At 32.2% G+C, this 24291-nt stretch overlaps 4 protein-coding genes across 4 annotated transcripts; 2 read left to right on the forward strand and 2 right to left on the reverse strand.

Moving 5' to 3' along the window:
• The first annotated feature begins 214 nt into the window (after positions 1–214).
• On the forward strand, positions 215–1471 carry LOC134234828 (phytanoyl-CoA hydroxylase-interacting protein-like). The gene is made up of 2 exons (XM_062716875.1): positions 215–343; positions 715–1471. The coding sequence occupies exons 1-2, from the start codon at positions 322–324 to the stop codon at positions 1371–1373; spliced, it is 681 nt and encodes a 226-aa protein (XP_062572859.1). The 5' UTR covers positions 215–321; the 3' UTR covers positions 1374–1471.
• A 1774-nt stretch (positions 1472–3245) lies between these two features.
• LOC134234829 (uncharacterized) lies at positions 3246–6315 on the reverse strand. The gene is made up of 4 exons (XM_062716876.1): positions 5994–6315; positions 4526–4741; positions 4299–4412; positions 3246–3441 (listed from the first exon to the last, which is right to left on the reverse strand). The coding sequence occupies exons 2-4, from the start codon at positions 4712–4714 to the stop codon at positions 3277–3279; spliced, it is 468 nt and encodes a 155-aa protein (XP_062572860.1). The 5' UTR covers positions 4715–4741; positions 5994–6315; the 3' UTR covers positions 3246–3276.
• Positions 6316–10253: 3938 nt separating this feature from the next.
• On the forward strand, positions 10254–12382 carry LOC134234830 (uncharacterized). Its single transcript, XM_062716877.1, has 3 exons — positions 10254–10276; positions 11347–11468; positions 12073–12382. Exons 2-3 carry the CDS (start codon positions 11351–11353, stop codon positions 12276–12278), a joined length of 324 nt encoding a protein of 107 aa, XP_062572861.1. The 5' UTR covers positions 10254–10276; positions 11347–11350; the 3' UTR covers positions 12279–12382.
• A 4531-nt stretch (positions 12383–16913) lies between these two features.
• Positions 16914–18254, reverse strand: LOC134234831 (uncharacterized). Its single transcript, XM_062716878.1, has 2 exons — positions 18214–18254; positions 16914–18102 (listed from the first exon to the last, which is right to left on the reverse strand). Exon 2 carries the CDS (start codon positions 18088–18090, stop codon positions 17146–17148), a length of 945 nt encoding a protein of 314 aa, XP_062572862.1. The 5' UTR covers positions 18091–18102; positions 18214–18254; the 3' UTR covers positions 16914–17145.
• Between the last annotated feature and the right edge of the window lie 6037 nt (positions 18255–24291).

Raw genomic sequence — 24291 nt, forward strand, 5'->3', positions numbered from 1 at the left:
AAGAGGATTAAGATACAGTGTATATACATATGTATTAATTGAAGAAATTGAGAAAATACCCATTTTATATGAGAAAGTGAAAATAGTTAGTAGTTACTACACACCATAGAGTGTTTGTTGAAAAAATATATATATGCATGATCAGTGTAAAAATATCAACTTTTTATTGGTTTTTAGCTAATATTGTTCACGTGAGCACAAAAAATACATAGATGTGTTTTATTAAATTGTACAAAGTTTTTAATACCATTGTATTTTTTCACATTTTAATTTTTTCCAGTCCGTGAAAAGAAAACCAAGGCGCCAAAAGACAATTTTAAAATGACATCCAGCGAGGGTACATGTAAGTATAGACTATTTATAGTTGCATAAAAAATATACTAACTAGGATAAGCTAGTAATTTTTACCCCCTAAGCCATGTCAGCTTTAAACTTATTTGGTGTTGTTACAAAATGAATTCATATTAGACAAGTTTGGTTTTTATTTGTCCAGTCAACATCCACTAGCTTGGTAGTAAGCTGTATCCTAGCTGCAGAACTATAGCTCTCTCCAGTCTGTCATGATCAATCTATTTTTTTTTTCGGAGAGCTACAGTTCTGCTGCTAGCTGTATCCTAGATTTGAATTGTGATTACTTTGTAATGTGTTGAGTGTTCGCAGAAATTCGTCATATTCGCGGAAGATGTAATTCGAATTTCATTTTATAACTTACAGTTTTGACAGATCAGCAGTTGACCATGCTCTATGACAAAAGCGTGGAGGTGATTGGAAAGAGGGATCGGCGGTTCGCTCCCCTGCCCGCTATGTGGCGCGACAAGGCTACTGCTTATTGGGATAGAATCCGTCTGAAGTATAACGGGTTCATGATCCCCTACAGAAAGGATTTCAACGGAACTCCAGGATCCGCCATTAACGGGAACCTGATGGGACTCTTCTTCAATGCTAGTCTTCACAAGAAAACTAAAAAGCCTCCGACATTTTCTTACTTCGGAAATCAGAGACTAATGGTCAACTCTTCCTTCATCGTTAACGTCCATCAGAACATTTACTTTGTCGACTTTTACTGTCACAACCTACGGGATCATTACGTCACGCTTGTCGTGGCGCGTCCAGGGTCAGTCGTTGATAAATTCTGCCAGAGGAACCTGAAGCAAATCAATGTCTTTCATAACCCGTTCTTGAAGATTGTCAACGGAAAATTGTACGTGACTTTGGGTGCGAACATTGAAGTATTTTACACAGACATTGTGGACGTTAACCGACTAGTTCATGAGAGGATCGGCAGGTTTTCCCCTGTCACTTTCCGAGGGGTGGGCAGCAAAGAATTTGGAATAGCTAAAAATCTAGGATGTAAAATCTGTAACCTTTGGTAAAATGGCAGTTTGAAAAGTTTCAAAAACTTGCATTAGAATTGGAATGATTTTACCAGATATGTTTTATGTCTACAGAGGATTTAGTGCTCATGATTTTAGTAAATCTTTTTAATCTGTAATCTAAAACATGCTGTAGATTTAAATTTTCGAATGAGGTGCATATTGCTGAATCATGAGGACTCACAAAAAGTTCTTTCTAAAGTTAGTGCTTATGATAGATATTTTATTTTTTTATCTTTGTTTTATCTTCCTACTCTTTCCATTCTCTTCTTTCTGACATTTCATTGCTTTCCTAAATGTTATTTGATGTCTTCTGTTTGTACCAAATGTTGAATAAATAGAAAATATTGATTTTGTAAAACTTTTTTTTTCATGTTATACCAGCAATATTGAAAAGTTGATCAACTTCAACGCAATTATTGCTCTATTTAATTAAATTGACATCAAGAAAAGAATAAGTTTAAAATAAATGGACTATCTGGATAAATTTGACTTACCAGCTTTGTTTTTATCTTAACTGATGATATTTGAATGTTTGAACGACCAAACAGAGGGATTGTTTTTATTCTGCATACTCATAATGCGCGTCTTTTCCCACAAAGATGCAAATGAAGCAAAATTAAAGTAAAATAAATAATATCCTTTTCAATTTCTCAGCTGGAGTTGTCGCTCTTAGAATTTGATGCAATTAAAGTGGCAAGTTTTTAAAATTAAACACATATTTTTTCTCTTTGTGTCCGCAGGTTCGATTGCAAGTTTTCCTACACCAATGAGTAAAATGTACTTGTACTAATAAGGAAATCAATTCAAAAACTACAACATTTTGATAGTAAACAAATTTTATAAAGGTTTTTTTGGCATCTTCGACAGCTGCTTGTTTCAATAAAAATGAAACTTGTAAATTAACTTACCATATACAGGTAATTGGTAATTTGCAAAATAATTTTGTTAAAAACATTTTGATAAATTTATTGTACACACAAGTACGCTAGATCTGAAGTTGATGTAAAAGTGTTTTTAAGAGATTCTGATTGACAATTTCTATACAAGTATGTTGTCTTTTGAGAATCAGGTCTTTCAGCAATGGGTATTAGTTGCGCCCCGTCATCAGTTATAAGCAGACCTTGATCATGATCTTATTAATATATAATTAGAATAAGAATTTATTCAAAAACTTGTAGATGAAAAGAAAGCACTTGCCATGGCCTTCTATCTGGACCTTTTGGTGTATGGACGACGCACTATCAATTAACAACCGTTATTAAATTGTAGAACTTTCAATTCATATGTTGACTCGATATATCTCAGCGAACTTGGGAAAAAAATACCACAAAGTCCTACACTTTTTTTAAAAGATATTTTACCAAAATGGGACGTTAATGTTAATCGAACAACAAAACTTTATTATATAAAATTGGATGAACATCTTTTCTATCTGCCACTTCGAAAATCCTTTATACTTACGCAGCAATAATCATAAGTTTATTGCCTGCACAGAGGGTTCGTGTCTTCTAATTGATTCGATATTTAAGTAACGACATGCCCTACGTAGGATCAATTTCTATAACGAAGCAAACTATTGATAAACAAGTTGATAAAACAAGAAAATCTACAGTGTAAGATCATCATTTTGCAAGATCTATTGTCGATGGTCGCCTTTGGTGTTTATGCAATTTTTTACGCGAGCAAATGATTGATCACACCATAAAACCAAGAAACTAGACAGTTATTCCTTAAGTATGTAAACAATTAAACACATATAGATGTTATTAGCTTGTAATAAACTGAAAAAAAAATAACAAATTCTAGAAAATGTGTGTATCAAATTATTTTAATCATTCGATTTATATTAATTTACAACAGTAAAAAAAATCATAAAAAGAAAACAATGAAGGATGACGTGTTATGTGAAGTAACTCCTAATGCCAAAAATATTTACAAAATATATAATCAAACAAAAGACTAGAATAACAATCCAGATTCCCATCGACATGGAGACCAGCATCCTCGTCCGAGAAGTCAGTTTCTCTATCATAGGGCCATTCCCAAGCTTTCTTGCCTTTTGCAACTTAAAAAAATAATTTCATTATGACACCTTATTTGCAGACATGTATGTAAAAGAAATAAAAAAGGCTATACAAGTTTCATCCTAAAATTGTATTGTTTTTTCTGCTGAATGTCGAAAAAAAATTGTTTCATTTATTTGAAATATACATGTAATCATTGCTTTGCTGAGGCGGAGAATCCTCTCGAAAAAGGACATACCAAAAAATCAAACCTTTATTTGACATTGATTTTATTGCATATTATGTAACGACCATTATGCAACCAAAAACTCACTACATGTACCTCACGTTCCGTAACCCAAGGGTTCTTGGATTTGTTTCAATACTAGTATAATATTTTTCCATGAGATATCACAACTTAAGTATTACAACTGAAAAAACCAAAATTTACGCTAAAGCTAGCCTATCATAAAAATTCATACCCCACCTCTCACATAAAGCAGAGAGTTCAAGCATTGTAAAATCCTAAGGGATTTTTTGTCGCTATTGTAGGTATTTAAGTGTATTTCGTAAAGTTTAAGCTTTCTCTGCCTTTTAGAATGGTATCCTATATTAATTCATATATTTAACTCTTATATTTGATACTTTGTCTTTCATGACTGTATATCACAAAGTATTAACCACAAACACTATTTGTTAGCGTTGAGAGGTGAAAAATCCAGGAAAAGTTGATTGTATGCTTACTTATGAATACCATTTGAAATTATTTTCAAAGCTGGGGAAAGTATGAAATACACAAAAAAAGACCCATAGTAAGCGACAAAAAATCGTCGGCGTAAATCGAAGGTTTTACAACTCGCTGATAGTTCTGTTCCAATTTTATATAAATTGCATAATGTACTAATCAGCAGAGGATTACCTTTGCCGCTGTGATCACTGCAAAAATCCCCGTAGGACAGAAGCATATAACAGACAAAACAGAAAGAACCAACAAACATCGACTGTTTCGGGAAGAAAAATCAATAGGAATTTCCTGAAAAATATATGTTCTCAATGTTTATATATGTTTTCTGATAAGGCTCTATTTATATATATTGTTTTAAAAAATGCACATTTTATATAACGTGCTAAGTTTTGTCTTTTTACCTTCAAAACTCTTCTGTTTGATGATTTAAAGCGGGCTTTGTTATTATTGGACTGTATATTTTCTTCTTCGTTTCGATGACAGCATCCTGGGCATGGATCACCTTTGACAATGGCGTCATTTCGAGAACATGTGCAAATTTCACTGTCATTCTCCTCTGCTTTGGCGTTTCGAAGAAACTGTTCTTCCATCCTATTTTTTTACGATTGTATCATTATCTTTAAAATAAAATATCGCGCTGAAGGCATATAAGAATGACATATTTTACAAATGTAACATTTTTACAATATGTAGAAATATGATACCACAAAGAAGTGAAGATGCAAATTTATGTATAAATCCAATTTTAATGTATGAATGCATATATTAATAAAAAAACACTGTGAAGATGAAAATTTATGCAAAATTAACTTGTGCTTTTATAAGTGCATTCTCTCTCTCTCTCTCTCTCTCTCTCTCTCTCTCTCTCTCTCTCTCTCTCTCTCTCTGAACGAGTGGAAAAACGGAAATAATCTTTACGGTATTTGATCATGTTAAACTCGATCCATGGAAAAATCGATTTGGATTTAGAATTCTGCGATATCTGTAATTGTATTTACACAGAAACATTTGATCAGTATAAAAATAAAACCTTTTATTTTGCGACATTAACACAGGAATGTATAATTGACATTTCCAGTCGTAATACTTCGTAAATGGTTTATAAATATTTTGGTGTGGACGGAGATTTGATGTATTTATAGATTCTTAATACTCTAATACTCTAACCTATAATTATCTTTCTTAAAGTACACCAGTCAAGTCATAACGTCGAAAAATCAGGAATTCGAAATATAAGGCAAAAGCGGTTTCTTAAAAAAATAATTTACATGCCTTTGTTAGCCAAATTTCAAAATATTGCACAGTTCATACAAATTTTTTTAAGTTTTGGGTTTGATTTTTAAAACTTGAATATTTTGCATGTATAACTTCGTGTCGATAAGGGAAAAAAACAATTAAATACAACAGTATTAAGCACCATTGTCTCTGATCGGCGAAAGAATTATAAGAAGACAAAACTAATATCTAGGAAAATGGATTATGAACCTATAAGAAAATTAGATTTTGAATATTGTTCGTTTCATTTTCTCCCTATATATCATTAAACTTTAAAGAAACATTCAAAATCAAGCAATCTTGGTGTTATATGCTGATGCAGTATTTATCATTCCCGCCCCCTCCCCCTCCGGGATTCGAATACGTATAAATCGAATTAACAAAGTGTACATATCATCTTGATAAGTAAGGTATAATCGTAGTACATATTTATGTATTTAATATGAAAAATCAAGGAAAATTGTCATTGGGTAATTATACAGACCAAAATATCATATCAAACTTATTGATTTCATTTTTTGACAAATTTAAAAACCATTGTACATTTTAAGATTTTTGAAATCTGCAATGTAAATACAGTAATGAAAACCTTACCCTGATATTTACAATTCCTCGTCATGAGCTAGTGTCCCCCAGATCGTTGTTTTCCAGACTCTATAATAAATCAATAGAATCTTTCCTGACAGCAAACCATTGGATAGACCTAGATCAAACAGCCTCTGCTTCGCGTGGGAACTTCCGACTAACGTTAAATAAAAATAAAATTTTTAATGTCAAGTTACGTCACCAAGGAAATAAAAAATCTTCAACAACATCCGTTTTGGGTAGCTTTTGAGAATTAAAGTATCATGTACAATAATTGAACCTAATTGACGTCAAGTCTTTACAAATTTGAGGAGTTGGAGCTTCTGTTTAGTTTACCATCCACCGATTTAGGCCAAAATTATTTTATCTTTAGGTTTACGGATTTTTTCAACCAAAATGTCCATTGGGTGGCGACAAAATAAAAATAAAAATAATTTGAAACTTCTTTCAAACGGAACATAGCTGATCTTCTTTTGAATTGGTAAAAATTAGAAACATAAATTTGGAAAAATTATAGTAAAATGAGAATCAAATAAAAGGAACTACAAATGATTTTACTGAAGGTTTACTTCAGATCTTATTTGAAATCATTTACAAAAAAATATTAAAAATGTTGATGATAGAATATTGGGAACATGCCACATTCATTTTTTTTAACAAAAAACCAACTAATTTGCTTTGATTTAGATTCATAATCTTGTAAACTATATTATATTAATTATCAAGACAAAGTCACAGATTATCTTTACTTCTTTTAGTGAAACCCTACACTGTTGCCTATTTCCTTTTATTAGCATGACCTTATAGCTACCAATGGCAGTCAAAGTAAAATTTCAATAACAAGGCATGTATCTGGGACCTATATAATAACCATGAAAACGATCTATTTATCTGATTATATTGAATTGTTTCATACACTTGTCACACAAAATTTAGCATGTGTCTGGGTTTGGGAAATAAAACGTACATAGTGTTTGTATGCAATTTCTACAATTTTTGTCCAGTTTCAACGTATTAATTCCTTACTTTTGAACTAGAAGAAAAATATTACCGTTCGGAAAAAAATAGCGAAGTTATGTCATTGAAACAGCTGATATTTGCTGGTTATTTTTATTTCCATAAAAATCATAGATTACGTTTTTAACAGGACTCTTTGGGGAAAAGAAATATTGCATCTCCCATTGTTTGTTCTTCCTTCATTCTCTGTGAAAATTAAGTTTCTGAACAGAAACATCGTGCTATCTCCAAGACATTTTAACTGCACTTTAAAATAAAAACAAGCTTGCCGCCATGTTTACACGTTTCTGTTTATAGTCACTGAAACGTTTGAAAGAAAACGTTTTATTACAGACTCAGACGCATTTTAAATATTAAAACCCTGATGATCAGGCATGAATTTTCCAGAAAGTGGTGATAAAATCCATTATTTTTATTGTGTGTGTGTGTGTGTGTGGCCTTAGTGTAATGTCGTGATTTATATCTCTTTATTTATAAATTCATATCAAAAGTGCAATAAAAGGTCAGCTTTTGTTTAGAATTCGGTTTAAAGTTTAAATTTCAATGGACATCGTAAAGTTAATGACTGGTATCTGAATAAGGATTTTAATTTACTGACAGACAGGTTTTGTTTTAAATAGATAGAGTTTAAAACACAGAATTGTGATGGATTTTATTTTAGACATGTTCTAATGAAACAAAAAATACACACTGGTGCGGAATTTTTTTTCAAGGGAAGGGTCCATTCCAGTCGAAAAAAATCCAATCTAGAAATTCCTTGACAAGTAAGATAACGAAAAAAAAGCACACAAAAAACTTTCTCAGATTTAAAAAAACTATTTCGCGTGTGAGGGTGTGTGTGTGGGGGGGGTCCCTAACCGTCATATCTATGAAATTGGATAACTGCAATTTCCAGTAGGAGGGGGTAAACCTCATCCCCACCTTTTCAAGATCCGTGCATAACACATGTATGGAAAAGAAGCTTCTGTGACCTAAAATATTCAAATAAATGGAGATGAAAGCTTCTAGATATATATCAGCAATTTTTTTTTAAAATGAACAAGAGGCCCAGGTGCCACATCGCTCACATGAGCACCGTGGCTAGGAAAAAAGGAAAAAAAAAGCAAAAATCAATTGATATTGAAAAGGTTAAATGCATATTAAGTGGTCCCGATCTAACCCTAGCAGGGGGTTTTGATTTGAACAAAATTGAATCTACACTAAGGATGCTTATATTTATTTTGACTACCTGCGTTTTTACCCCTACAAGTTTGAACTTTCATTATGACCCCATTCTACCCCTGGGGGTCATGATTTGAAGACATTTGCATTTTCACTATCTGAGGATTCTTCCGAATAAATATGACAACCCTTATCTAATGTATGACCAAATAGCTTTGCTGCACTTGAAAAAAAGATTTTTAAAGATTTTCCTATAATATATTCCTATGAAAAATTTTGATCGCCCATTGTGGCCCCATCCTTACCCCGGGGGTCATGATTTGAACAATCTTGAACCTACACTATACCTGAGTCCTGAGGATGCTTCCTTATAAATATCACTAATCATGGGTTTGCTGTTATTGAGAAGATTTTTAAAATTATTTTTCTTATATATTTCTTTGTAAAACTTTGAATGCCTATTATGACCCACCCTACCCCTAGGGGTCATGATATGAACAAATTTGAATTTACACTACCTAAGGATGCTTCCAAATTATTATCACTAATTATGGCTTTGCTGTTCTTGAGAAGAAATTTTAATGATTTTTCCTATATATTCTTATGTAAAACTTTGATCGTCCATTGTGGTCCAACCGGGGGTCATGTTTTGAACGACTTCAATCTACGCCACCTGAGGAAGATTTCAAATGAGTTAAGGGTGAGAAGATTTTTAAAAGATGTCATTAATTTTCACTAATTCATAGTTTAAATCTCCCCTTGGAAGAAGGTATGGCCCTTCATTTGAACAACCCTGAATCCCCTTCACCGAAGGATACTTTGTGGCAAGTTTGGTTGAAATCGGCCCAGAGGTTCTTTTAAGAAGATGACGAAATTGTGAAAAGTTTACAACAACGATGACGACAGAGAACGGACGAATTTTGATCAGAAAAAGCTTTCGGCTCAGCTGAGCTAATAAAAGGATATGCACTCACAATATACAAAGTTTTGGGAATAACCCCAAAATCCATTCATCACTCATTTTATTCAGAAAGTTTTAAATGTTCCTATCACAGGAAAGGAAATTCAATGCAAAATTAATTATCTCTGCACTGATCCCAGGGAGCCAGCAAGTTAACCACCGAACCACCCAAAATCTGATTTTCAAACTGTGAGGTGGGGGGACGTTTAAAAAAAGTTTGCTTACCACTCCACCCCCCAAAAAAAAGTTTGCTTACCACTCCCACAAGAAGGAAAAAAAAGTATATATTATAGATCGTGTTCGTCATTTCTAGGTTTTGTTTCATTCATAGGGAAAACGTAAGATTTGACATAATTATTGGGATCGTCATTTTTCTAAGCACACATATATTAACAATGTACATCAGTACATGTATCATTCAAGTGTTAAATTCTATTCCCGTTTAAAAGAAGGACTGCGTACTCTTATGAAAGATAAAGAAACAAGATATTAGATTAATTGTCTGTTAATTAAATTGCCCAGACGATATTCATATTTCGTAGCCAGTTTGAGATATTTAATTTCTTTCATTGATAAATCGAACAGTAATCTCAAGATTCAATACACATTTTAAAATAGCCACAAATAAAAGACGTCTGTCGTCGATCGCATTCAAGCTTTATAAAAGATATCGATTCAAAAGGTGTTTTAACGTTTGATATAATGCAGTGTGTATTGCAGATTGTTCAATATAATGTCTTTTATTGGGGACCATTATCGGGGTCAGAGATTAAGGGGATCTCAAAAGTTTATTTGATAACAAGTACATCTCAATATTCTTGTACAGAAAGTCAAAATATCAAAAGACTTTCCATATAAATTTTTATCTCTTTAATTTTTTTTTTATCAAATTAAACAAATTATAATATTCAAACTTGAATTCGGAGCAATAGCGATAGATCCGGATTACCCCTAGCAACATTGAATGGAGGTGTGTTGGGTCGGTTTGGCTCAGTAAACGTTCTGTTTACACCTGAGATTAAAACGATTAGTCTTTTTAATACAGTGTAACTCGAGACTGTAACAGGTAGGTTATGATAAGTTTATTATTATTATTATTTACTGAATTTTTACTCCTCTGTAAACAACAGTGCTCTAATCTATTGCATAATAGGTAAACCATTTAAGTCAAGTTAATAGTGTTGATATTTGTTGGAGAATTTCAAATTTTAAGCTGATTATTTGCAAGTTAATGGAGACATTGGAGTTTCCGCTGATAGCAAGTTTTGATTATCAAAAATGTACAAGGAATGATTCGTTCTAATTTTATTGAACGTGTATTGTGATAACATTTGAATTTTTATTTCAAATTGATCGTATACCATTATACCGGGTAAGTTGAAAAGTACAAGTACACCGAAGGCTAGTCATAACAACATATGAATAAGGATTAGCAATCTATTAAAAGTCTCATTATTTTTTTCTCCGCCAATTAAGCTGCATGGTAGAGAAATGGCTTTTTCTCGGTCACTCCATCCTTTGTACACTAAACTTCGAATTCATTGTCGATTTTTTTCTCCTCAAAAAACTTCTTTGTTTAGATGTGGTTATTTTTTAAACCAACAAAATCAAATGATCATAGAACTCCCTAACATGCCTCGCCCCCTTCTGCTTCAGGTGTTCATCTCAGATAAGTGCTTCTAAGACCACACAAAACGATGTCCCACAGTTAACTGAACTAGAATTGCATTTTTCATATATTTGTGGTCAGCAATGTCGTGACACATGCATGGCTTCTTTAAACTTATTGCTAAGCTACTGAAGCGACGGATGAAAGAATTCGATTTATTGATCACCGATAATTTCGGCTTCTACTTTTAAATCGCATGGGTTGCAAACCTAGATGGTTATTGCAGTCATTGTCATAAGATTGGTATTTATTTTTAAATTCTATGAAAGGTGGTCAGGTCATAATTCACAATGTCAGAGGATATAAATGTAAATTCATGCTTTTTATCAAATACCCCAGAATATGTCATCTTTTTTAAAAAATAGAAAATGTCTTGAATTCTGTAACTGTTGACATCCATCCATGGCTAACATCCATCCATTCCAGTGAATTGAAAACATTCAAGGTAAAATTAATTAAACTTTACATTGCACCAATTCCATTTGTATCTAGGGAGACAGACACCATAAGATTTTTTATTGCAAGATATCAGACAACTATTTTACCTATTGCAGCAATATGGCTGACCGACCCCAGTCTCATCACAGCAGCAGTACGCATGTGTCAGCAGCAGCATCGGAGGTCCCGCCGCCTCATCAGCAATGGTCGGCGTACAGAGGACCAGTTCTGTTTACCGGTACGGCAACTCTGTCCAAGCGAAATGCGGAACTATAGTTTATTATACTAGTAAAAAATATAGCTTTAATATGAATAAAATGTTTATTCATATCAAAAATGAACTTGTATGAAAATTAAATATGCTTCTAAAAGCACGCATTTAATTTTCTCAGGGTGCATGGATTGGGGAGGGAGAGCTAACCTCTTTTGTTAAGAATTTTTAAGTTTTGTTTTCACATCAACTGCACGATTTTTAAACATTCTTTCCGAAATGTAAACATTTACAATTATGTTAAGGGGAAAAATTTGGTAGAAAGAATTTTAATTTTTATGTCATTAATTTACAGCACTTGGCTTAAAAGACAGAATAATAGGAACATGCAAAATGCTTTACAATTGAAAATAAAACGAAATTATAGTCGTGCATCATCAACGGTACCTAATGCAGGTTCTGTCTCTGAACCATGCCCCCACTCCCTGGCATGAAAGTAGTATTGAAATTGTAATGGAAACAAATATTGATTCAAAATATGACACTTGAAAATCGATAGGAACAACTGCATCTATATACTTATGATATTTTAAGAGAAGGTCTAAATAAATGATTTATCTCTTGATTATAGGTCCTAGTGGTTTAACAGACCAGAGAGTGAAAACAAGAGCTGATTTCCAAATGGTCGGGAACGGGGATCGATCACCGGAAGTGACCAGCCAGATGGGATACCTTAGCCGACCTCCCCCAGGAACCAAATTCCCAAAGGCGAAAAACGGTCAAATCGGCGAAATAGGGTGGCCGGTAGAGACATTCAAGATAGTGAAGGGAATCTAAAAAGAATCTGCGTCGATAACCATTGTATATAATATCAGACTATCATATTGTAACCGATGTACATATATACTTACACGTGCTAGCGAAATTGACTTGATGCCATTTCAGTACCCCCCGCTTGAAAAGCTGGAGGGATAATTGACTTGATGCCATTTCACTGAATGAAATTTTGAAACTTTACAGAATCTTTTTATCTGTTTTACTTTTTTCACATTTTTTGGGTTTTCCAGCCACAGGAAAACATGGACTTTTTCACCAGTTATAACCATATAGATTGTTAGCCTATTTAATCAGTATTTGTCTATTTAATCATTGTCACGAAAGAAGTAGAAATTCTTTTGTATAAAATCGTTCAGTTTTCAATCTTGTGGTTTTGATGTCTGAGATTTCTAATTCAGTTCAATGGTTTCCATTGTTTATAGGTGTTGAATTTGATTCTTAGGGTATGGAAACGCAAGCCATACATCACCTGGACAAATTATCAAGGTCATTGTCAGGTATGAGAGATCGGGTTATACCTCTTAAACACGAACAGCCAGGGAGAGTAATTTGTTATTTATCTAGATAATTCTATTGCTTAGTGAAATCCTTACTTGGCAGCGGTTGAAATCCGATTCTATCGAAAATCGCGACACGAAATCTTACGGACCAAATTTGAAATTCTAGAAGGGGATGTTCGCACCGAATTTAGCTTTATCTATAGGGACGTGCCAATTCTGTTGTAGATTACTCATAATTTTTTTGAATAAGTTATGTAACGAGCTTGTACAAGCATGTGATCACCAACGAATACTTCAGAAAGCAAGCTAAGAAGTCTTGCTCTTCTACGTTTTTGTAATATGCATCTCCTGTACGTACATTTACATGTATTAGCATAATTATGCGTGCTATACAGTGAATTTGTTTCTTAATTCAAAAGTTTGCATTGATTCCACTGTTTATTTGTTTAATACCTCTGTCAACTACATGTTCAAACAAACAATCTCTCTGAAGGAAAAAAAAACTCAATAAAGATCTTGTTGAATATTTATCTTCAACAATAATGAATTGAATATGATACTTATGATATGATTTTCAAAGCATGTTGAGTTGTAGGAAAGACTTATTCTAAGGTAAAGCATTGATTAAGCAAAGATTGTTTTCTAAATCTATATTATCTTGGAAAACACACAGCTTACCAGCCAAAGACCCTCAAACCTTATATCAAAATGGCATCATAGAATAAAATTTTTCAGAAAAATAAAACAAAATGCTTTAGCAAAGATTGTTTTCAAAAGAACTATATGCGGTATGTTGCATATATTTGCCCCCCACAAAAGTCAAATTTTGAAAATGAAATGTGATATAAATTGTATGAGAAATATAAATTAACAGAACATATTATTGTTTCAAAGTAGTTTATTCACAATTTTTGTTTTTATGACGTCACAAACTAGTCCGATTTTATATCCTTTTTCAGAAAAAGGACAAAATGGACAAAATTTCAACAATTTTAGCTTTAAATTTTATAGAGCGCAAGTTTGTTCAGGAGCAATATTTACATATTTCACTGATATTATCGTTCTACACATTATATAAAAATAGCCTGAACACACATGTGGATTACTCAAAAGTATATGTACATTTTTCTGTAGAATTCATTAAAAACTGAAATGTACGTCATGTTTGTTAATCAATTAATACATAAACAAACTTATGAAAATATTCAGTGCGTTAGAAAACATCTATATAAAAATAACTAAATTTTCTCCATCAAAGTTTTTTGCTAGATATATTACCGAATAAAGTTCTTTGTGTTATCTTGGAAAAGACATTGGTTAACGTTCAAAGACTCTTAAACCGTATTATCTCTACGTTATTTAGAGTCACGATATACTAATGGCATCATAGAATCAAATTTTTTCGAGAGATAGATAGAGTCAATACCATACAATTTTGGACTCCTTCGGCAATGCATATGATTTGTTATACTTTGGCAGTTTTTGTCTGCCACCTTTTTTGCTGATTGTTATTTTTTACATTCTGGATTGTTTATTTGGATTTTCTTCATGTAATATGTTAATGGGGAGATCAACTAATTATTTTTACAAATTTACACATTTTTTCAAGAGTGATCTCCCCTTTATCTGATGTATCTTTTGATTATCTTTCGTCATTTATTGTATAATAAATGACAAATTCATCCATCAAACTTTGTGTTTGCGTTACTTTAATATGGATGTGATATGGTCTACATAAATTTAGAAGTGAGTGCAAAAAACTAGCTTCAGTGAACTTGTAAAATTAGTTAAATTACACTGGAGAACATAAAACTGCATTATTGTAAATAATAGCATTTATGTACTCATGTAATGATTTTATGTACTCATGTAATGAATTTTTGAGTTTGTACTTTTAACTTGTTAATCAATCCGTTTTTATCCGTGTTTCAATTTTGTGTCAATATTAGAGCGATCGATAGGGGGTAATTTTACCGACCAATCAGAAGAGACACTAAATGTAGATTCTACGTCACTTCTTGTTTTGATTCGATCGCAGTAAAAAGGGTTTTCCAAGTGTTGCCCACCATCCACCCCGATCATTATTCCACCTTTATTCCAAACTGCTAAATTTATATGCAATGTAAAGAGTTAATGGATAAAAATGTTTAAAAATACATATATGTTTATATATTTTAATATGTTTTATTTTGGCAGTTGTTATCCGCCAAGGCAGTTTTTGTCTGCCACCTTTTTTGCTGATTGTTATTTTTTACATTCTGGATTGTTTATTTGGATTTTCTTCATGTAATATGTTACACTGGGGAGATCAACTAATGTTTTGTACAAATTTACACATTTTTTCAAGAGTGATCTCCCCTTTATCTGATGTATCTTTTGATTATCTTTCGTCATTTATACATGTATAATAAATGACAAATTCATCCATCAAACTTTGTGTTTGCGTTACTTTAATATGGATGTGATATGGTCTACATAAATTTAGAAGTGAGTGCAAAAAACTAGCTTCAGTGAACTTGTAAAATTAGTTAAATTACACTGGAGAACATAAATATGATTTGTTATACGCCAGAAAAGATATCAATATTGATATAATATTGCTTCGGAAAATACGAATCATTCAAGAACAACACAATGTACATGTACGTGGTACATGTATAGGATGTGGATTAACTATATATGCACTCTGTGACTTCCAAACATACATTATCTATAATCAGTTATTACTTAAACAAACTTGGGAAAATTAAGGAAACATGTCTTAAAATGATTTGGTAATTTTAAACCAAGCATTCATTAAGGCTATTGACGATACACTATCACATGTGCGACTACGCTCGTTTATTTTATTTTTTTTCCCCTATATAAACTAAAAACAAGAAAACATTGATGTAACCATCAATTGTCGCCCGGGAAATATATTAGGTAAACAATGGAAATGAGTCTTGATCATCAAACCTCTTCGATATGTGTGAAAAGGCATGCATCTGACTGATGGAGATGATAGTCGCGAATATTTTGAAAACTTAAAGTCGGATAAAAATCAATCAAAAACGATACCATTTTAAACTTGATCAATTCCTCAAGTAAATGTTGGCTGCAAAAAGTATGAATTGAAGTTAACATGCACCACCTATATTCAAAAATATATTTTCAATTTTAGAATATAGGAACTGTGCAGGGTACGTTTTTGTGCGAGAAGTAAAATTCGATGTTCTAAAAAAAGGGACCTGTCATTTTTTCGATAGTAAATGATAAGCCACTTTACATATTAAATATGAAAAACATATATATTTTTGATTTACTTTCTGGAAAAATATATATGTAATTTATAAAGAAAGAACTTCTGATTAACAATCTTTTCAATGTTTAGAAAACGTTTAATTCTGAATAACTACTCCCCCCCCCCCCCCCCACACACACACACACGAAAAGGATTTTATGTATAACTTTTAATTTCCCGTTTTTTTTTTTTGCTTGTCAACTTTTTCAGGTAAGTAAAAAAAATTTTCTCTGGTTGGCCCCCCCCCACTTTCAAAAACGATGCTACGTGCCTGTATTTGTAGGATTATATGAGTGCATGAGTTTTATACTTATTCTCACTGAAAACTGTTGGACAACTTTATTCAAAATCGTTCAGCCCCCCCCCCCCCCCACCAACACAAAGATATACATATATTTTCCAAACAGAAATGAAATATTTGTCCCTTAAATATTAATTTATATTTTCAAACTGTACCCAAATTGAAATTATTTGTCTTCTGGGTCAATCTTATAATGTGTTTATCCTTTTTGAAAATGAATTTCGATCTTCAACTTAAATTCATTTGGCAGAAATATTAAAGACAAAGGTTTTTAAAGTTATAAAATTGTTAAGCTGTATATTTCCAATTTTGCCAGTTAATGTTCCGCGGTCTTATAATCGTTAAGAAAATCTTTTTCTCTTCGTCTCACTGCCAAGTAATACAAGTTTAAATTGAATGAATAAGATGAGAATCTGGGCTTGTTAACCTCCAAATATATCTCTCACCAAAATTTCATCTATCTAAAAAACTCTCCTCATAGCTTTACATCTTCTTTGATTAAGGTCCCACACCAATTTCATAGTTTAGCATGCATTTCAGAAAACAACACATTAGATATTTCATACTTTATTTGTGCGTGGATACAAAATAAATAGGTGTGTAATATGTTACATGTAATTTGAAAGAAGTAACACACGATACACATTCTATCATGGAGTATTATGTGGTATGAGGTTTCAGCTTAACATTACATAACATCAATATAAGATAATTGTTTTACGCCATATTTACAAAAAAATATTTACAAAATCGTCAGTCTGTGAAGACCTAACAAATAATTATTTACACAAGTCTCTCCTCATATTTCATATTCTCCAGTTGCCGAATGGCTCGCCTGTGCTTGTTGAGCATCGCGCGTCGCTGTCTTCTTATTTGCCAGGATTTCAGCTGAACGCTATTGTTTCTGCAAAGAGTTAAAGTAGACACTGATTTGGTTAACTGTTGTTTCACAAAGCTCTCCTCTTCAGCATCGTCATCAAAATGAACGGACCGACATTTTTCATCCCGATTTCTTCTTGTGGTGGCTTCTCTTTGAGCTAACCTATTGGCAATTTCTTTCGAATCTCTTGGACAGTCATTTTCGTTCGTTTTGCTGTTAGATTTGGAATACTTCAAATCATTATTTTCATCGTCACTGAAAACCTGGCTGTCACGTGATCTCTTTTTAACGAATTGACGGCGTTTAATCATAATGTCCCTAGATTTGCTGTGAATGCTGGATTTCCGAACCAAACTCAAAACCGAATCAGAACTTGCATTCATTGAATCGTAGCCAAAGTCTGTATTGGACGATTCGTCTGCTTCTTCGGATACCGATAGAAACTCACGTGATGACGTATAATCTATGTAACAGGACACTGGTCGTCTGCTACTTCTCACTGAATCTCGAAACGATAATGAAATAGCGGAATCAGCAGTGGAGAGATTAAGCGAAGAATTCTTCAAGTCATCTTCAGGATCAATTGAAAGGTTCAAAGACGTCCTCTTCCAGTTTTCTTTGCATTTGGTCAGTTTAGAGTTTCTAGATTTGAGGTACAGCTTTGCGTCAAGCAAATTGTCTTCGGATTTACTGGACACAAACGTGTTTCTGTGGGGGATTGGCATGTTGGAGAGGTCTGTGAGGGACAGGCACGAGACTTCTGCTACTCCAAGGTCGTTTACATCGTATTGAGATCGGCGCCATTTCTTTTTCCTTAGCACAGAAATGATTGCAGCCCCAATCGACATCACGATGACAATCTGAAATCATATTTTTTTTTTAATTATCATAAGTAAATGCAAAAAAAAAAATCATTAAAAAAAGTGCAATCAAATGTAAAATGTTGTCACCAGTCAATATTTTATTCTTACCTGCACAATTTATCTTTAGGTTTTGTCTTATCCTTTTTGAGTCTCTTGTTTATATACTTCTTTTGAGTTGAATTAAATTTGTTTTTCTTAAAATATACTTTGTAACTTTTTACAAACAATCATTTGATTTTGAAACAGTTGGACTTTCCAAAAGTGCACTCCTTTTTATATGTCTCTGGTTTTGGTTATTTCTCCTTCGCATGGAAAAATCGGCATGGGATGCAAAAAAAATCAGCAAAGTGGTGGAGGAATACAACAGTAAAATGACTAGTCAAAAAACCAAATTAGCGCGCTCCAATTTTATTTACAAATCGGCCAACCTTTCACACCGGCTGACCATCGTCACGGTTGATTGAAAACCATCCCATCTGACAACGGGTAACTGTCACCCGTCCATAAACTTCAATAAACTCCCAGGTAAAACTTCTCTTTATATTGAAAAACCATACCTCATATGCATCAAATAATGCAAAAGAGGAGTCATTATCAAATTCGGCGTGGACTCATAAATTTTAAGGTTGAGTAATTCAGCCTGATTTTGGTGCACTATCTGACCAATTTTGTAATTTTTGCATGTGGTCTCTCTGCGGTTTATTTTATCTTATTACCTGCAATCTGCAGGGACCCTAAGTTTGTTCAAACACGGTGGTCAGGAAATACGCCGTCTGATCCTCCCTCTCCCCCCGGGTTATGACGTAAAGGCGGTCATAATTTTGTTTGAATAGGCTTCCCGTTTTCCACAAGTAGTTATGGTAATTTTCTGTTTGTATACAAAACTGACCGCATTTTGACTTATAGTGTATGTGAGAAAAGGTTTTAACCGATATAGTAAAAACCCAAAGCCGTTTTTAAATGTATCGGACCATTTCATGCCGTTTCAAGTGCGTTCATTTTGCATCCTATGAACTAAGAATGTTTGATAACATTCTATCAAATACGTTTCTTATGCATTATCAGGAGTGTCAGAAAAAAATGTCAAATGAGCTTGCATATCTTTCTGGAGAAAGATTTTACAAACATTCTTAAAAATGTTTTATTATATCTAAGATTTTTTTCTCTTTATGAAACCTAGCAAATGTTATAAATATGAAAAATAATTCATTTAAGATAAATTTTATATTTGAAATTCCTTACTAAAAAGTACACGTACTTTTTTGCAGAATTGTTATTTATGCCACCTGATAACATTTCCAACATAATACAGGTGTTGGGTACTTTTATTTGGTATGACACTCTGTTAATAATATTATTATCTCTGAACTATTTACGAGTTTCTCTAATTTCACTTCAGGTAAATCTGTGATATTAATTTCACAGGTTGAGATGGGAATCTTAAGTCTTCTTTTAGAAGAACTGCTTCTTATGGCCGCACAAATAGCTGAAATAGTTTCTAACCATATGTGATATAAGATGTAAATGTGCAAAAGGGGTCTGACTTAACTTGTCGACATTGTTTACGAACTGATAATCCAAATATTATATCCTCTACAAAAATTCAGAATTTTTCAGTTTTAATTTAGATATGACAATTGTCAATTAAAAATTATAATTGAAAAAAAAATTAGAGGACAATAGCATCAAGTCTAATTTGATGGTACTATTGATCATGCTATTACATATTTTGCATGTGTGCAGAAGTGAATTTCTGAAATATTTTGAATTAACTCAATATGCAAGTATAAGTGCTAGGCTGAATTATATTCTCGAAATTGTGTTTGTTATTCTTACAAAGTACTCATCACTTTTTACATGGTGTAAATATAACATGAATTTGAATTTTTTTTTTGTCTTAAAAATTATGCAAATGATAACATGTCAATATATTTTGATATTCATGTATTTTTAATTCTAAAAAATTCTAAATTCTAATTCTAATTTTAAAAAAAACAAAACACTGACACTAAATCGAGGTTTTCTTTCTTTCTTTTCATTGATTATCTGAGATTTATGTATATTCATCTTTTTATTTTTTAGCAGTGTACCAAAAATGATTCCCATTTCTGAATATGTCAATATAATGACACCGAGAATGACTCGATTTCCTGTCTCAACTTTAAAAATTCTTGTGGACAATGCTAGAAATTTCTGACCCGTTTAATTTTCAGTATTTAAAAAGAAACAGGAAAAACCTAGATTGGATGAGTGTACAATATAACCATACGCTGTAAAATTTCATCTTTAATCTCATCATTATCACCAATGAATCACAACTTGAGATTTGTTGCGTCAATGTGGATTTATCTTACAAACTCGTTCATATATAATTAGCTTATATTTGATATTCAGTATACATATAAACTGCTGATTAAATATACATTGTACCTGTACAAATATGTAAACTTCCGTTCAGATCTTAAAATAGAAGACTTAAATGTGAACTTCTTGATTCACGTAGAATTCTGATCATGATCTTATAGGCTCACATTAATTTGATATCGAAAAAGAAAACAATTGAATCTTGAGTTAAAGATCCTTGCAGACAGAAATTCAAATCCAGTTGGTAGTTAATTCATTTCACTCTCCAGGTTATGAAACCCAATAAATAATTTAAAAACCCATAATTATACATACATATATATGTACAGTGTAAAAGAAAAGGAGGAAGACCTTTGCATTGATGCGTATGGTAACATACGAACGTGTCAAACACTTGATGGGCAACATTTATCGAACAAGTTGCATATTGAGAAGACATTCCAACGATTCAAAGAATGTTCAATTTAATACGGTTAGGACAAACAATTCAAAGCATGCATATATTGCAAATGAAATAACATTGTCTTGATACATACAGATTGGATGACAAAACAGATTTCAATTAAAAAAAAACCTTCTTCAATATGTTTTGACAAGGTGTGAATATGCCACTTTGAAAAAAAATCGTATATTTGTGTAAGCTAAGAACACGTATATTATATGGGGGTATGAAAGTCTTCATTGTAGGAGTATATTGTACCCGGGAGAACTCGATGTGTGTGTATTCCTTACCCCAATCTACAGTACGAGGCAATAACACAATCGGTGACCACAGACACTAAAGTTCGACATACTTGTGAATTACAAAAAGATTCATTTCTTCTAATGTCAGTTACACATTAGTTTGTATTTCATTACCTTGAATTTTATCGTACTTTATAGCCCTACATCTGAATAATAAACTCCATAATTATTATACAGTATGATTTGATAATCATTGCAAAGAAATAATTTGAAAAGGATCTAGTCATGTGTTAACTTTATATTAATTTTTTAAGATAATTTGTGTTGCCAAAGTTAAAAAAAATTCTCCATTTTTATCATATTTGATTGCAAGTATATTAGACCTTTCTTGCTTACTTTCTTTTTCTTTTATTTTTTACATTAAAATGCTTTTTACTACTAGATGCTTACCTGGAGTTCGCATGAGACATAGTTAAAACTTTTGTTCTATAATCGCAGAGTAAGGAGTTAATCCTTACTTCGCGGGTTCGAATCCCACTGAGGGACATGGAGACCGATCTTATGGAAGAGACCGTATAAATCAATGTCCCAAGTCGCAGTTTAGGTGCTTGCACGAAAAAGTTCTGAGTAAAGGTGTAAATTCTCAGTTACAAATGTCCATCTGCATATGACTTTATGATAGATTGTAGCTGCTAATAAGTGATTGCACGACCATAGAGCTTGCGAAATGCTGATTTTAAACAAAAAATATTCATATTCTTGTTGTATCAACTTGTTTGCTAAAAGCTTGCCACGTTTTAGAAAGTGTTCATTCATAGAGCATGTTCTTGCAATCTATCTATACCAAAAGGCAAGTTTAGAAAGCATGAACGTTTTAGATAACATGCCACACATTAAACTCTCATGGCACTGGTATAACAATTAAAAATATTATGATAATTTGATTTTTTTTCTTTAAAAAATTAATTGTACAAAGAAAGTAAAAAAATGATGTAGACAACTTATAGTTTATAAAGTGAAAATAATAATAAAAATATTTTTTTAAAAAGTGGCCATTGAATGCTTTCAAAGACAAACACTGCAAAATAATCACAATCATAAATGCGTTATTTTAAACCGCGGACAAAGTCATTGAACTTTTTAATTCTAAATCAGAGAACGAGAGCAGAATATACATGTACCAGAATAAGGTGCAGGTTACTTTAGACTGTAAATTAATCCCTCATTCCTCATCCGAGAGCACTAGTTTGCAAACATTAATTGAAAGATTTCTTTTTTAATTTTTGAAAATGAAAGTTCGTTATACTTAAATCGTAATATTTCAAAATGATCTTATTTTCTGATTTAGAATTTAACGTACCAAAATGTAATAAATTGGTTATATGAAGGCTTAGAACTGTTGTATCATTTTTATCACTCCTGCAGCTATGGAAAGTACAGAGTAGTTAGAAACTGAAATATACAATTCACGCATTCAGAAATTTAGTTACATGTATATACCGAATGTGGCTTATTCATATTCAAGATATACCTGGTAGATCTATAAAGTTACTATAGTATATCTCTCAGAATATAAAAGTTTCTTACGAACGATAAGGCAATAAATATATGTATCCTATAACTGCAACAAATAGAAAAACGTTGGGCATTCAAAAAATCTGAAGAATTTTACAATCTAATACGGTTATAGGACAAGCAATTCAGGGAATGCACATTTAAAATGTTAATTTGCATTGTCTCGATTTGAATAACAAAACATTTCACTGAATTTTCATTTTTTTTTTAAAGGAATCGTTTCTGCGTTATGTTTATTCCAATATATGGCTATGCCATTTCAAAAAAAAAAAAAAAATGAAATTTTAAGAGTGTGAAGCTTCGTTGTAGGGGGATGTAACATTTGGAAAACCCCATCCTGTGTATTCTGTGACACCATTAATAGTGCGAGGCCATAAAACGATTGCTGACCACAGACACAAAAGTTCAATCCCTGTCCGTTACAATAAATTCGCTTCTTTTTATGTCATTTATCTGACCTTGAATCCCACCGTACTCAATAACCCTTTCAGATAACGTACACCTTTAAATAAATATCTGTGTAATTATTGCGCAGTATTGTTTAATTTCATTCAGTGCAAAGAAAGAACATCGATAAGGATTGTTAATTTTTTTTCACTTTAGAAGTTGCTTTAATTCCTTTTCAAGTACTCAATTACGTAATGGTAAGGAAAACACACCTTTTTATTTTGCAAAGAAAGAGGAAAATAAAAGCTAAAAGTCCTCTTAGTTTTAGTTAGTGGAGAAAGCTTTCTTTTCTATTCTTAAAAAATCTTTTCAGAAGATCGAGTTACATTTGCTGACTAACTGATTGCAATTTTTTTTCTAATATTATAAATATATATTTTTTTATTATACATGTACTACGTATTCATCTTCAATCCCATGATTGCAAACGAGAATGGATATAAAATATTGTAAACTGAGAAAATAATTTTTATTTCATAGATTTACCATTGCAAGTGTATGATGGTGGGAATTTGAAATGAAAATCATTTTTAATATATCAAAATGAGTTTAAGTAGATCATAACGACGCGATATATCAAATGCTTTCTTTTTCAATCTAAAAAATAAAACTTAAAAGGACAGAAACTGTAATATATAAAGCAACAAACTGAAAAAAGGATTATGAAGAATTTTTAATTTGATTGGAGTTGGTCAGGAGAAATTCAAAATGCAAATATACATTATCTCCATACAAACAGTTTGTCATAGAAATTATTTTGTACCATTTTGAAATAAACAACGTTTTTTTTGCTAAGCATTTTAATAATTGCTGCATATTTCAGTTTGTAATCATAAGGCAAAAGGTGTTAAGCTTCAATGGAAGAGAATGTTGCATTTAAGATGACCCAACGTATATATTCAATGCCCCCAATCAAAAGTGCGAGGCAGTAAAACTTATGCTGACCACAGAAACTAAAGTTCAATACATGACCGTTACAAAAGATTCGTTTCTTTTTATGTCAGTTAATTTCATGTATTTCTGTTACTGAATCCCATCGTACTTGATGACCCTACATTGAAATAAATAATTGCGTAATTACTATACAGTGATGTCAGCGCATAGGAAAATAGAAAG

The sequence above is a fragment of the Saccostrea cucullata genome, unplaced genomic scaffold (genome assembly GCF_032062105.1).
Source record: "Saccostrea cucullata isolate Sc308-1 unplaced genomic scaffold, CSIRO_AGI_Scuc_v1 ctg4129, whole genome shotgun sequence".
Lineage (NCBI taxonomy): Eukaryota > Metazoa > Mollusca > Bivalvia > Ostreida > Ostreidae > Saccostrea > Saccostrea cuccullata.